At 40.2% G+C, this 15,198-nt stretch overlaps 1 protein-coding gene across 3 annotated transcripts in view; it reads right to left on the bottom strand.

The window, feature by feature from the left end:
* The window catches only part of LOC112983090 (golgin subfamily B member 1-like), a 46,753-nt gene extending 37,596 nt beyond the window's left edge, over nt 1-9,157 (bottom strand). For all 3 annotated transcript variants that reach the window (XM_064512805.1, XM_064512806.1, XM_064512807.1), the window contains exons 1-6: nt 8,984-9,157; nt 4,985-5,042; nt 3,654-3,797; nt 2,418-2,564; nt 1,106-1,228; nt 302-469 (exon numbers count right to left, since the gene is read on the bottom strand). In XM_064512805.1, the coding sequence (XP_064368875.1) occupies nt 302-469; nt 1,106-1,228; nt 2,418-2,564; nt 3,654-3,797; nt 4,985-5,029 (627 nt within the window). In that variant the 5' untranslated portion in view covers nt 5,030-5,042; nt 8,984-9,157. The remainder of the gene's footprint in view (nt 1-301; nt 470-1,105; nt 1,229-2,417; nt 2,565-3,653; nt 3,798-4,984; nt 5,043-8,983) is intronic.
* Nucleotides 9,158-15,198: the final 6,041 nt, after the last annotated feature.

Genomic DNA, 15,198 nt, shown 5'->3' with positions numbered 1-15,198 from the left:
TTAAAGCATTAAAATCTAAATTCAGGCCTGCTTTTGAGTGAAATCTGTCAGCAGATTCCAAAGTTGATACTAATAATACTGCAAAACATTTCAATATTTTCCTATAAATGATTCTGGAAAAGAAGCAAATAAATGCAGATCTATTAATGTAAATGAAAATCATCAATAGAGAGATTTTATTCACATGAATAACTGCAGGGGATTTGTACTTCAGAGTAGGATCCACTGTACAACACATCAGAATTTGCTGATTCCTTGAAACATCTATGGAGATTTTATAATTGAGCTTCTAATACGATACCTTCAGTTCTTCATTGGGCAAGAATATTTCACTGGCAACACCACCTGATCCACAGGCTATCTGTAAATCAATGATATAGGCATCTCTTTCAGCTAACTTCTTTTCCTTTTCTGCTAGCATGGCATCCATTTCAGCCCCTCGACAGCGCTGGGCCTCCAACTCAGCATTCTGAAAATGAAAAGATGGCATTTAACCTATACGCCTATCATCTATGGCATGGAAGACAGGATTGCACTGTTCATCTCCTTACTGCCTATTTTAGGATACTGAAACAATTAAAATCAAATTTACAGCCTGAATCTCTTTTGACTATCATGTTTGATTACTGAGACTCTCTCTGAAGTACTGCAGCATTCACATGCATGCAACTTTCCACAGTCAACAGTAACCTCCACAGACCAGACCACTGCACAGAAGAACTATAAATCATTAAATGATATCATTCCTTGCTTACGTTTCTTCCTGTTATGACTTATTCTTTCCAACAAGAAAAACAGAAGCAAAACAGCATTTTCATTCAAAATGAGAGATTTAAAGCTAACATTAACCCACAAAGTTCACATTTTTGTTTGTCTATTCCATTTATGTTCAGGCTACTATAAAGGCAGACTAGAGGCCTCAGTGTTCAGTGAAGACACAAATGACAGAATTCTCACTGCACTGGCCTAGGTGGGTTGTTCTCTGTCTTCTCAGTAGAAAACCTTCTCAGCAGAGAACATTCTCAGCATATCTGTCTAATCTTTAAATATAATCCTACACCACGAATCCGTAAAAACATACACTTAGCATCATATAAAACACCACCTTTTTTTGCAACTCTTCATTTTTTTGTATGATCTGAGATTCTAGTTCTTCAATTCTCCTTCTCAGCACTAATATTTTCCCACGATTTGCAGCAGCATTTTCCTGGTCGCCATCTCTTGATGCCTGCAAAGACAGGGAGTTTTACATTCCATTACTAGGTAATGACTGACTTCTGCACCTCTACCTATTCAAACAGTACTGGTGAAAAAAAGTAGAGTTTACTCATGGTTCATGTTTCAGTTCTCTCATATTTTAATTATTCCAAGTAGAAATTAGCCAAAGCAGAAACAGTATTTATATCAAGCTTCTAAAAATCTTCAGAATTTAATTACTGATGATAGTCATTGATGCAAAGTGGACTGAAACCTGCAACAAGGGCACACAATTCCTCTGACAAATGTAATCTGTATAATTCAGCCAGAGGAACAAAGGAGTATGGGGGGCGGGGGGGACTCTTCTTTAAGTGTAAACTAAACAGCTCCAAAGCACAATGTTTCTAAACAACATTCAGTAGGTACAAATACTGAGTTACAGAAATTATTTGCCTTTACAAAAAATATCCAAATCCAATTGCTAAGAATATGCTTTACTAGAAAAATAGATTGGAAGCATAAATAATTAGCTACTCCATGCTTTGGAGGACATATTGGGACTCCAACAGACCAAATAGATCTATCCAATAGATCTATCTCTGTCCCATTTCAGCATCTCTTTAAAAAAAAGAAGTGACCTGGAAACATTAAAGCCCCACTGAAGTTATTTTAGAAGTTGTATGAAGTCAAAGTATGTTACTTTAAAGACATACAAGTCTACTCAAACCTCTCCATTACTAAAAACAGATCTGAAAATCTCTGCATCTCTGTTAACAGTAGAACACTGGTCACTTAAATGAGAGATTCTTACACATTTACATTTTGCTACCAATATCATTTTTACATTTCTATTTTCATCTTGGATATTAAAATTAAAAAGTTAGTTTTGTTCTCACTTTATCTCATCAACTTATCTTCCTGTTCACATGTGTTAAGAGTAAAGTTTGAGCTGCAAATATTAAAGACAAAGGTTAGTAAAAAAAAAAAAAAAGTTACTAAAAGATATCAAAAGGAATATACAATTTTCTAAATTACTATAAAAAGATAGAAGAGGAATGAGTTAGAAACACAGAGATGGACAAAGAACACCTGCACACCCTACCTTGATCCTAATTTGACTCAGCTCAAAATTTAGACTTCAGTTCCATGTTTGGGTACAGCACACGGTTCTCTGCAGCATCACAGAAATGATGGCTACTTTCAAATGTAAGAACACTTACTTTTTTTTGTTCTGCTTTTGCCTCTAGGCCTCCTGATGCTGATAACTGTTTCTTAAGTTCTTCCAATTGTGAGGTTAAAGATGCAACCTTGGCTTTGTTTTGCAGCTTTACTTTGGAAAGTTTGGCATCGGCAGATTCCTTTTCCTCCTACAAAAACCAGAGTAATGAAGGAATGAAATTAATATGTGAACAACTGCATCCTTCAATCCTCCCATTAAAAGCAAAACAAAACAGAAATCTAAAATAACTACCAAAAAATCTTTCCTCTGAAGAGACATTACTACATCCTGTGCTACAGGTCTGTGTATATAAAACAATCTCCCTTTCATAATTTAAACTTTTTGCACATGGATATTATTACTGTGTAGAATCCATGGCATTATGATGTAAGAAATTCTTCTGTTTTTTGTTAATAATACAATGTAAAGGCTTAAATTTTTAACAAGAATATTGATTTAGGATTCTTTTATTTTTTGATGCCCTAAGAAAGACACTTTCATAACACTAAAATAGCATATTTAATTTTGTTTAAGGAAGAGCCTTAATTTATAATAAGTTTTAGAAAATTTCGTGTGTTAACACTTGGTTGTTACTTTCCACAGAAGATGATTTCTAAAAAGCATAAAAAACAGTCTTTCTCAGGAACAGACCAGACTTACTGCTGTTTAAAAAGTCACACAGAATGACAAATCCTCAAAAGTCTTCAGGACATTACATATAAATTCCTTCTAGTAACGCCAGTCAAAAGCAGAGGATAATATGTAGTAGCATTAATAATATATGACCATTATAAAACAAAAAAAATTTATAATGGAAGGAGAAATGAAAAAATATCTACGGAAACTCAGTTTGAGGTAAGCTGGCATTCTACTAAACGTCCAGTAATGATCTGGATGGTATTTTTTCCATATATAGCCTAAAATGACCATGAGTTTCTCTGAAAGTCAGTCTGCAATTGGTATTTGTCCCTTGCATGTACTAAATGCACCTGTTCTTACAGGGAACACATGTTGCTTATGTAATATCCAAATCGAGTTACAATTTTAGAAACAGAAGATGCATTGGCAAAAAGCTGTAATGTCCAAGAAACACAACCAACTAATTGTGAACACTGCTTCCTGTTTTCCTGCAGTTGATATACCTGGCTACAAACTTGTATGTAGCAAAACGACTGAAGTCTTTTTCTTATTTTTTCTTCTTTAAACAGTCCTTTTGACAGGACGACACACACAGTACCTTTAACTGCCGGTCTTTATTGCGAAGCTCCACATCCTTCTCCCTGACGAGTTCCTTTAGCTGGGCTACCAGCTGCTCAGTCCTCATCAGCTGCTCAGTGAGATCAGCCACCGACATGCCGCTCGCGTGCTCTGAGCCAGCAGCCTGCAGACATTAAGTTCACTTTGAAGAAACGAAACGGTGCAAACAACACTGTTTGTGCAAAAACTGTCATTAGCTTTTTAGCACGTTCAAATTTTACTGGAGTGCACTATTAAAACTTACACGCACTATCCAGACAGTTCTTAGCTAGTCTGATAGATATAATAGCAGAAGGGCTGATACAGAATCACATTTAAAAGATTTTGTAACATAACCATAATAATCTGATTTTTTCTGTACAAAAAAAAAAAAAAAAACCCTAACAGTTTAGTCAGAAAAATATGCTAGTACATTTGAACATGACGAAGCAATTCCTGTATTCTCCTGCCTTTAGGAATTCCCTTTAGTATCTTCCTTTTCCGCATCTTTATAAACCCATGTCTAGATTATGAATTCTTATGAATAACAACTTTCCCCTCTGTCCTCCTGAAAATCAGCTAAGTCCTGTGTGTATTAACAAACAAAATCTTTCAAGAATATCTGCTTTATCCAGGACTTCTAAAGCAGCTTAAGTTTTTAAGAAAGAAGCAAAAATAAACTTGAAAACAATTACAGTAATAGATCATTTCAGATAAAAAAGGTGGGCAGCCTGATTTTGGACGGTTAAAGAAAACCATACAAATAACAAATAGCTACACTGAATGATGATGATCTTATGTACAAGGACTCCTTTACTCAGGAATACTGCCCCAAGTCTGGCAGAGAACTTCCTTCCAATAACATGAAATTATAAAACTTAGAAGGTGTTAGGAATATTTATTTGGAATACAGCAAAACCATCAAAGCCTGTAGGTATCTAAAACTGAGCTTCCTCATCTACTGGATTTTCATCATAATTTCCAGTAATAGTGTTCTTGAACTTACTGGGGATAAAATACTTATATTGAACATACTATACATGAAAAACATAGTTGCAATAAAGTTTATGCAATTTCTACAGATGTTTTCCTAAAGCAAGATAAACATAGCAAAGAGGAATCAAGCAGCTGTATTACACATGTGGGATTAAACACCAAGCAGACTGGAAGAAAGAAGCCAACTTGACTTGGCATCCTAACGCTGAATCTTGGTAAAACCAGTCAAGCAACTTCCTTACAAAAAGCAAATATGATTAGTTTATCCTCAATTCAAGATTCTCCACTTCATAAGTTTTAAAGAAATTGTCATTTTAATAGTAATTCAATACTTACGACTGGTTTTGAAGGAGAATCATCTCCACTACTCCATTTCCACATAGTGTCAAGATGGCTATGAGAAAATAAACAAAATAATATCACAGTAAATATCAGTGACACTCAGATAACTAGTTAACTTGTACTTCTCTCCACATATATGAATGTAAAATACTTGAAGCTCACTCAAAATGGTTGTTAAATTCTGACAGCAACTCTGATTGCTCCCATTAGTACTTGCTGGGAAAGAATAAAATTAGTATTGTTGTGTATTATGCCTTTTCTAAAAGCTGCAAATCAGTTAAGTGTCAATACTATAAAAAATAATCTGAGAACTAGTCTCAAAAACAAAAATGCCATAAAGTATTATCCAGCATAGGTGCTATTTCCACAGAGAGAGAAGAAAAAAAAAAAAAAAAGAACAAACCATATATAGCTTGCTAATATCTAACCTGACCTTAAACAGACTCTACTTGCCATGGCTGTATGACAGGGATTATATCAATTCATATTTCTATAAAATCATACACAAAGAGTAAAAACACTGAAGAAGTCCATACTGCATTTATTGCTATGTAACTGTTGCATATCTGACATGAGAAACGAAGGTTGCAACCCTTGAGACCATGGACCAACATCTGAAATATCAGCATCTGAAACTCCAGGAACAGCAAGTGTTCGCTGCTTCTTTTTTTCAGAATAGAGCACCACAAATTTCTAAACGGTACCAAAGTATCAGACTTACACATAACTACACTCTTTGATCATGGCAAGCTGTAGTTTCATAATAAACACAAGTAAGTGCCAGAATATGGTTTTAAAAAGCAAAATCCCCCAAAACAAATAGGTGAAAGGCAGCTCAAAGTTCAAGTGAGACCTTTACTGAATAACGATAACAGGCTTGGACGAGAAAAAAAACGGGCAAAGTCTTTAAAACGGCTCATGCAATATTTTCCAAATTGTGTCTTGGAGAGGTATACTAAGGGCAGAATAACATATTTTGCTCTACCTCTGGATTATATTCCAAATAGCAGCATGAAGTGAGAAGCCTGTAACTGTAACTCTCACTCTCGACTAGTAATGCCCAAAGAAAAATAATCTGTCCCTTCTAAACTGCATTACATTCTTTTGAAATATGCATGCACAGGGTATCAGTCAATGCTACCGAATTTGGAAAACAGTTTATAATAAACATTAGCACATAGTTTATCTTAAAAAGTATGCAGAACAATAGCAGAGGCTTCTTTTAAAGCTGTTTATCATTACTAAGCTAAAACCAGGAATCACAGGCTGAAAACTATGGCCTACATTACCTACAAGGTCAAACTAGATTATGCTAAGAATCTCTTCTAATATTAAAATCAACAAACCAGATACAGGCTTGGGGAAGGGAATTACAGAACCTGTAAGTAAACATCCCTCCCATAACTCCTCCAGAGCCATAAGATCAAATCTGCTCTCAGTAAAAAGCTCCATTTCCAGATACATAAAAAGGCTACCTACGTACAAAGAGGACAGAATGACTCACTAAATGTAATGTGGTGGTGCATTTACATTTTACTTACTAATATTTTAGCTCATTTCCAGCTTTGACTGATACAATCACTTTGATTCATTTCATGTACTAGTTTTCCTACCTGAATATCTTATTACTACTTTCTGATGTATTGTTACTTATATTAGGGATTCACTGTTGACAAGTTCTCTAAATCAAGCTGGGAAACAAAACTGAACAAACTTTCTTTACCCAGCATGAAGTCAATCAATAATGGTTTTTGCTTTTCTTCTCGGATACAAACAACAAAAAGCACTGAATCTGCTTAAAAAGCAATCTGAAAGCTGGAATACTTAATTCAATCCCTTCTCCTTGCAGTACATTTAAAGAGAATTTTTTTTTTTTAATCATCATTTTCCCTCCTTTGGAGGCCTATTTCCTCGGCATAGCATTAAGAGAAGCAGTGAGCCTCAATTATCTATGGTTACTTTCTCTGAAGTTTTCTCAGTGATAATTTGCCTTTTCCCAGCAAGTCCAAATTCCTCATCTTCATTTTCATGGTTCCACGCTACCTCGTCACTGCCAGTATCTCATCTTGCTCTTCCTCTTACATATTTCTACCGTATCAATATCATTGATTGCCCTCCACTACGCACTAATTTCCTTTAATCTCTTCCTCGTTAAAGAGCAGGATACTCAAACCTTTCACAATTCGTGGGCAATGTAACAGAAGGCCTGCTTAACTTCAGGAAACAATTCCTCCTAATGCTCCAACTACAACTCAGAACTTTTGGTTCTTCTCACAATAGGATGCTACCAGAAAAAAAGTCCCACGTGCAGCTGTGCTTTCGTATCCCTCTGTTCCCTTGATCCAGCACTAGCCACAGACAAATACAGCTTAAAAAAAGAAAGAAAGGAAAAAAAAAAAAGATCTAATCACATGTTCATCTGGGTAGTTTTCAGCCAGCTTACTTCCCTGACTTGGGCAACACAGGGCCCAGCACAAGGACAATGACGAGGATCACACAACGGTGGACAGACAGGAGAGGCAAGTCACATTCCAGCAGTACCTCAAACTTAAGTGGTCACAGAGCCCCCCAGCTTGAGCATGGATAATCTACATAGCAAGTTACTGGGCCCTGTAACAAACACCTACTCTGGTGACTTTCTAAACCGAGAAAGAGCCCACTGACTTCCACAGAACTACTCACGTGGGCCTAACCTTCCCTCCATCTGTTCAAAATCATTCTGATATAAAAATGGCTTGAATGAGCAATCATTTGAGTTCTCATTATGAAGTTATTGTATGCTAAAGTAAGGTACTGAAACTAAGGGACGACTTTTCCCTTTCTTTTCTAGAAATAAGGACTGAGAGGAAACACTGAGGCAGAGCTCCTCTCCTCTTATTACCAAGAACGATAAGGTTAGGTCCCTTTCTGTCCTCTTCCACGAGACTACGGCAGAAAAAACAAATATTAACAGAGGTGTGTAAAAACTCAGATGAATGTTTTCTTATTTTAAGTCCATTTCCTGGAATAATTTTGTGTTTGAAACACGCAGGTTGAAAGAAAAGCATTTTAATATAATTATTTTCTCATCATATCCGCAGGAGTTTGCATCTATCCATAGATGTCCCTGTTTGATGGCTTGCCAAGATGCTGATTCTTTTGATGAATTAAGCTGAACTTGTTTTCAAATGGTCTGCATAATCTCATTACTTACAAGCTCCTGGATAAGAACTGCACAGACATACAACACATGGCAAAGAAGAACAAACAGTGAAGCCACGTCAATCAGGCTACAAGCAGTATGCAAAATTAATATAAATGTATATTTACAGAGCTGCCTGGTGGCCGGTGTCTCTTATGAGCACTGTATTTTAGAATAGCATTGACTACACTTTCACTTAAAAATAAGGCTTCCCTTGTGTCACGTACTTTTTACAATGCATCAGCAGAGAAAGCAAATATCAGGGCAAAGCCTGCGGTGAAGCACAGCTGCACGCGTGGTGCTCGGAATTACACGTTTCAATCCGAGCAGCCGGAGGAAGTCGGCTCAGACCGGTGCTTCTCCAGGGAAGAAGCCGCACGGCGCTGAAAGCAGGCGGGGAACCAGACGCGCGGGAGGGGGGGCACACGGCCTCCCCTGCCCCCCCCCCTTCCTCCTCGGTCCCGAGGCCGGCGGCAGGTGCAGCCATTGCTTTGTCACCACGGCAGCGTTAACGTGGCGGCCCCGGACCCAAGAAAGGTCCCGGTTCCCACTCCGTAATTTACGGGCGGGAGGAGCCAGCTAAGGCCAGTGTCCCTCTGCCAGATCTGCCCCCCGCAGCAGGGGCGTCACCCGGGCCGCCGCCGAGCGACGCTCCCAGCAACGCTTCACCGCGGCCTCGGCGCACGGGCGCCCCAGCGCCTCCCCCGCGGGAGGCTGCCAGGCTCCGCCGCCCCCGCGGGCCGGGCCCGCCCTGCGAGCGGCCGTGGGCCCTCCGGCCGCCCCCGCCTCGCCCCCCCGGCGGCCCCACTCACCTGCGGGCCGGGCCGGGCCGGGCCGGGCCGGGCCAGGCCGCGGCGCGGGGGAGCCGGGCCCTACGCGGAGCAGCCGCCGCGGCCGGAGCGCCGGCCCCTCCCCGGCGCGGCCCGCGCAGCGCCCCCGGCCATGGCGGCGTCGCCACGCCCCGGCGGAGGCGCGCAGCGGCCGACGGCGCCCCGCGGCGGCACGGAGGAGCGCGGCGCCGGGGCGGGAGGCGCCGCTGGAGCCGAGGCCTCCCTGCCCGCTCCCTCGCAGGGAGGGCGGGAGAGGCCGCCTGTCGAAAAGCCAAATATAGGTCGCCCCCGCCGCGCCTCTGAGGCGGCGAAACCCGGCCCTAACGCTGCCTGCCGGCACGTTGGTGTAGGGTCCCCTGAGGAGGGCCAAAATTGGATGCTGAAAACGAAGACAGCTCCTGTATGCAGACCACCTTCCTGAGAACAGATGCAATCGCATCGTGCTGCAGTAGCACGGGGTTATTCGTGATGCGGCTTTACAGCATTGACCCTAAAGCAGCCTTTCCTTCTCTGGCCTCGGCCCCGGGGACGTTAGCTCTGCCGCTGTTGTGCTGCAACATCTCTTTTACGTATTCAGAGACTCCTTGACGTTGAAGTGGCTGCTTTTATCTTCACATTTATCCTCACAAACCTTCAACTCTGTTTTTGCTTATTTATTCTTTATTCTTGTTTTTATAAATAATAATAATATGCATAATTTAATTTTGGTTTACAGTTAAGGTGTATATAGAACTTTGTTAGATTCAGGTGTAGGGAAGAAAGAATACAGAAACTAAGAAAACAAAGCAATGACTTTTCCAAAAGAAAAGAGTTTTAAAGAGTTTGAAAATTGTTTATAATTCTCACTGATTCCATTGTGTTTCTTGGTTTCTATGTAATTTCAGTAAGTGACTTCAGTTAGTGTATGAGAAGGTGAGGACAAAACATAAGACTGACCTTAAAGTCACTGACAGGTATTAACTCCTGCATTCAGACACTGAAATAGGATTGCTTTTTCATCTCTTCTATAAGCTAAGGAAAAACAGACTGTACTCACCTTGCATTATTTTACACTTTTCAAACACAAATCCAGTGCAACCAATTTCCTGTGAAGAATTCTGGTATCGAATTCCCTTGAAGACAGACTACAATTAGAACTACCACTAGAAGGCAACTCAAACACAGTGTGTTAAAAATAACCCAGTGGAATTATATCAAGCGAAGGCACTGCTCCCTGACAACTTGCAGTTATTTCCATCAACTTGCTCACAGGCAGCAATACTTAGCAAATAAAACACAGCACAAATAAGACAAAGTACTGTCTTTCCCTTCTTAAGCGTAGCATCTCAGCAGATGGGCTTCAGTAGGAAAAATGTGAGGAAAAAAAACATTGACGATAAATTCAAAATTTTCTTTCATTCTCCATATAACCTTATCACTTTGAAAATTCTTATGTATCCGACACAGTCCCTCTACTGAAAATAGAAGCTCTGTGTCATTAAAGGCTTAAAAGAACATACTTCCTTTGGCCAAGATGAATCCTGCTGCCTCTCTTTATCCTCAAAAGCAGCAAGAAGCGAGTCTTTCACACATGGCAGTCCTAGGACATATTCCCAGCTTCAAAAGCTGTTGAGGCACAGCCCCACAGTGAGCCCAGCCCTCATCCTAGTTCTCCACGCTGAGCAGAAATCCAATGAAATTCCAGCTTTGAAGTCTTTAACTTCCCCAGCCCTAACCATACCCTTAACCCCTACCCTACAGCGGAGCACAGTAGGCTCCACCTGGCTTGGTGGGGACATCCTGCACCAAGACCTCATTTTGCTGTGCACATTGGGAAGGACTCCAGTGAAATTCCAGCTCTGAAGGCCATCACTTCCCTAAATATAACACCCCCCACCCAAAACCTAAGCCTATCCTGCAGCAGACAAGACCTGCTTTAAGCCCCAAAGGTGTGTTATGCCACAGCATCATGCTAAGCCCAACTTTCATTTCAGCTCTCTGGGCTAGAGCAGGACACCACAGGGATTCAAGTTCTCTGAAGGTCCTCACTTCCCTGCCCCTATCTCTAATCCTCACCCTTAGCTTACACTGAAGTAGACAAAACTTTTTCCCAGCTCCACAGGTGTGTTGGGCTACAGAGATCTGATCAGTAGTAGTAGCAAAGGTACAACTGATTGCAAACTGAATGTGAGCTGAAAATGTGACCTTATAAAACAAATAAAAACACAAGAAGCCCCATCCAAAGAAAAACTGGCCCCTGAGAGGATCAATAAAGGTAACTACTCAGTGGAAGAGAAGTCTGGGCTGGACTGTGGTGCTTGATTCTGAGCACTGTACTTCAGGGAAAGTGTGGCCTAATTTGAGTCCAGCAAGTAGAAAGGAAGTATTAAAAGACTACATAACATAATGGTCAAGAAAAGACTGAATGAATTGCTGGTGCTTTCCTAGCCTGAAGTATTCACGTAGGAAGGAAATGTGACTGCAAAAAGGAAAAAAATATCTTCTGTATATATGTGACTGACAGTAATAGGCTTTAATTTCAGCAAGGAAGATCAAGTTAGACATTAGGAAAAAGTGAAGCACTGTAACAGAGTGAAGCACTGTAACAGACTGCCTATGGGGACAAGGAATTTTCTTCAGTGAAGATCTTCAGTGTTAGCGAATGTATAACTGATCTTGCTTTCAGGGAAAGGAATACATTGAAAGTCCTTTTTCTCTAAGGGAAGAAAACAAAACCACTTACAGCTTTATATGAGACAGAACATATTCACAGGTACAAAAGCAAGCTGTACATTCTGCATCTGACAGCAGTCTTTGTACAGTTTTCACATTTTTCTTTCTGTGACAGATTAGACAATAAACTTCTCTGTATGCAAACTGCAGCTTTCTAGCAGTATCTTGCACACTATGGCTCCTGGTGTACATGGAACAGAGCCTGAATTTACAGGAGACTACAAAATTAAAATGACTAGAAACAGGAAGGAAGAAAACCATCATAATTTAAAAGTGATTAGATTCAAGATGTGTTTGTCATTTTAATCACTTTAATCTCTTTCTGTACAATGTTGCACATTCTGTCCTCATTCATTTCAGATACAAGCTACAGTATATTATACAATGTTGTGTGTGTTCTCATCCATGCCTCGACCTTCTAGATAATATGATAGCTGATGACTGGTGTCTGAAGTTCTCTGAAGGATATTAGCATCCCTGCATATAATAATACGAGCATGAAACGAACTACAGCTCTGCAGTAACTACAGCTGCTCTGGTCAGGGTTTAGCTGGAGTTGAAGTGTGACAGCTTTCCCAGTATGACCAGCATCTGTGCAGTTCTGTTGTCCACCCTTCCAGTTCACACCTGGCATCTTATTATTAAACATTATCTATTTATAGCACCAAGAGTACCTGTCATTTCACTTGAGGATAGCTGCACGACACACAGCAAGGGCATAGCCACAGCTACTGGGCAAGAATTGTAGCAGTGCGCAGCTGCGAGCTCCCACAGACACTTCAGACTGAAATTCTCAGCAACGTCAGGACCACAGGCTTCCCAGCACTGCATGCTTGAATGAAGTGCAAAGTGCTCTTGTGAATACAAGGCTTCATTGAGAATCGTATAAATGGGAACAACAGGACTGTGTTATGGCCTCCAAAATACTGTTGGGCTAGCTAGTGTTGCAATAATACGAAATGCCTGAATAACCCAAACAAAGCTTGCATCCTTAAAAAGCAACTGAAATGGTTAAGCCAATAGCCTAACTACTACACTCACAAACTTGTCCTCCTAATGCATCCACTAGAGAACAAGGTGAACAGTTACATTTGCACTGGGTCTGCCTTCAGTCAACACAGGCTTGCAGCAGTCTCCAGAACAAGTAACAGTATCTAACTACAACCTCCACCTACTGAACCCACAGCCTTTCTAATTTTAACTACATCCTGCGGTGTTCTCCATAGCCCTGCTTGTTCCCGGTACCTGCCAAAAAGCAGCATTCTGAATAGCTGTCAGAAAGGAGAAAACAGAAATGAATCTCATTATCGTCTCTAGCCAAGGAAGTGATCGAAGGGGCTGTTTTAAGCTGTATCAAGCACTAAACCAACGATATGCAGTGAGCCTATCCAATAACAGTACCATAGCTAGATTATAAATAACAGATAGTTGAGAAAATTATCATATACATCAACCCTACTGTTACTTACAGAGAACAATCACCAATTTAGAACAGGGATGTATGTGAAAGTGAACAGTCACAAAAACTGTTCTAGGGTTTCCCAAGAATACGCTGCAAAGGCCTATGTTCAAACAGGACAGCAAAGGCCTTAAAAGTACAGGAATAACATCAGGAGCTGCAAGGCTATACACACAAACGACCAATTACTCCTACATGATTTCATAACAGCCTATTAAAGTTGCCTGTAACTCAGAGCAAAGATAAAACTGTCTTTAAAGCATATGCAGGTCTAAAGCAAAAACAACTAGTTGCACTGGCGCTTCAGAACTGAGAAGATGGAACTGATCACTCCGATACCCTGTACCACACTACTGTGCATGTAGATATTGTCCTATTATCATTCAGTGGAATTGTATTAGGTCTAAGGTTTTGCTGATTGCTCCGGTTACTCACCTTTGAGGACTGGCTGCCAAATCTGGACACAACGCAGCACTAGTAGGAGACAAGCCAATGTTCAGGCAACAATCGCTGTTGAACAGCTCTTCCTGTAAAAAACAGCTCACCACACAAATCACACAGGCTTAGAAGACCCAAATATAAATCAAAACATGAGACCTTATATCACCTTTTACTTTGCTACATGTATTCTTTCCATGGGGATTGCACAGAGTTCTCCTTGATGTTTACAAAAGCAGCAGCCTCCTGGAGCACAAGACAAGGAGTCATTGCTCAAGATGCTTCTAGGAACACAGGAGGAATAAATAAGATAGCCCTGAACACTGCTTTTTTTTTTTTTTTTTTTTAATCTAATCTACCAAAACCACAAACATGAAAAACAATTGTTTACAAACTATTATCAAACAGACAAAATACACAGTTTGTTTTATGCTATAAAAAGCAGGAAACCAGTATTTTACATATACAGACCACCTTGCAAGCAAACAGATTTAAGCACCAACCATCAAATGAAAGTCCAGGAGAGACATACGTTATATAGTAGCATAACATTAAGTCACTGTTTCCACTACTTGTTAGATTGAGAATGCCCATCAAAAGGCTCAAAGCCTGTGAAAGAGGAGGCCAGTTTTCCAGTTGCCTGGCTTCACATATTTGAACTAAAATGCTTTTTATTTAGCTCTGCTATATGCTTAAAGCAAACCATTTCTACTAAGATCACTCAACTTGGGGAGCATCAAATGTAACTGTGTTTCCTCCTGAAACAGATACTAGAAATTAACTAAAAGTAGGCACCAAAAATTTGGGGAAGGAAACAAACAAACCTTCCACTAAAGAAAATCTCATTAAGGTGCCTCAATAGTTAGGAAAATAATGTGCAACAGTAGGAAGTTCAAGACAGGATTGTTCTGAGAGCAGCAAGACAGTTAGAGGCTTGGAAACTCCAAGTCGGTCTGGCTCTAAAAAGGGGATCTGGCCTGCCTTGCTCCTGCTCCGGTCACAGAACAAATATACTTACTATGGCTATCATGTTTATAAAACCTATGCGTAAAACTCTCAAATACCAGATTACACAGCCTCTTTAGTGCCTAGCTATCCTCACAGTAAGAAAGATTTTTCCACAATACAGAACCTACATACAGTTGCTGCAAATCTATTACCTCTGTGATTACAGAATTAACCTTTTAAATACTGCCTTTTAAATATTAGAAAGCTTTTGACTTCCCTTCTACACATTTCTGTTCTCCTTTGTAAAATGTCACATCTCTTTGGCCTTTCCCACACAGAAACTGCACCTCTACCATAATAAGCACATTTCCCCTCATTTTCATACCATTATTAGTTTACCTAGGGCAAGGTCACTAACATTTATTGTTTCCAAGCATAACAGCTCTCCCTAAAGCAAATAATCACTCTGCAAAAAGCAACAGGCTATACGTAGCAGCCACGTCCAGGTGAGAAGTGAGAGAAACCTGACCTTCACTTATGAGAGGCTTTAGATGGGAAACACGGATGTATCTTGCAGGGAAACAGCTAGAATGCCATTCAACTGTAAATACCATGCTGTTAAATAACCACACTTTCCACA

Source organism: Dromaius novaehollandiae, chromosome 5 (assembly GCF_036370855.1).
Source record: "Dromaius novaehollandiae isolate bDroNov1 chromosome 5, bDroNov1.hap1, whole genome shotgun sequence".
In the NCBI taxonomy this organism is placed as follows: domain Eukaryota; kingdom Metazoa; phylum Chordata; class Aves; order Casuariiformes; family Dromaiidae; genus Dromaius; species Dromaius novaehollandiae.
This window is presented reverse-complemented; position numbering and strand designations above follow the sequence as displayed.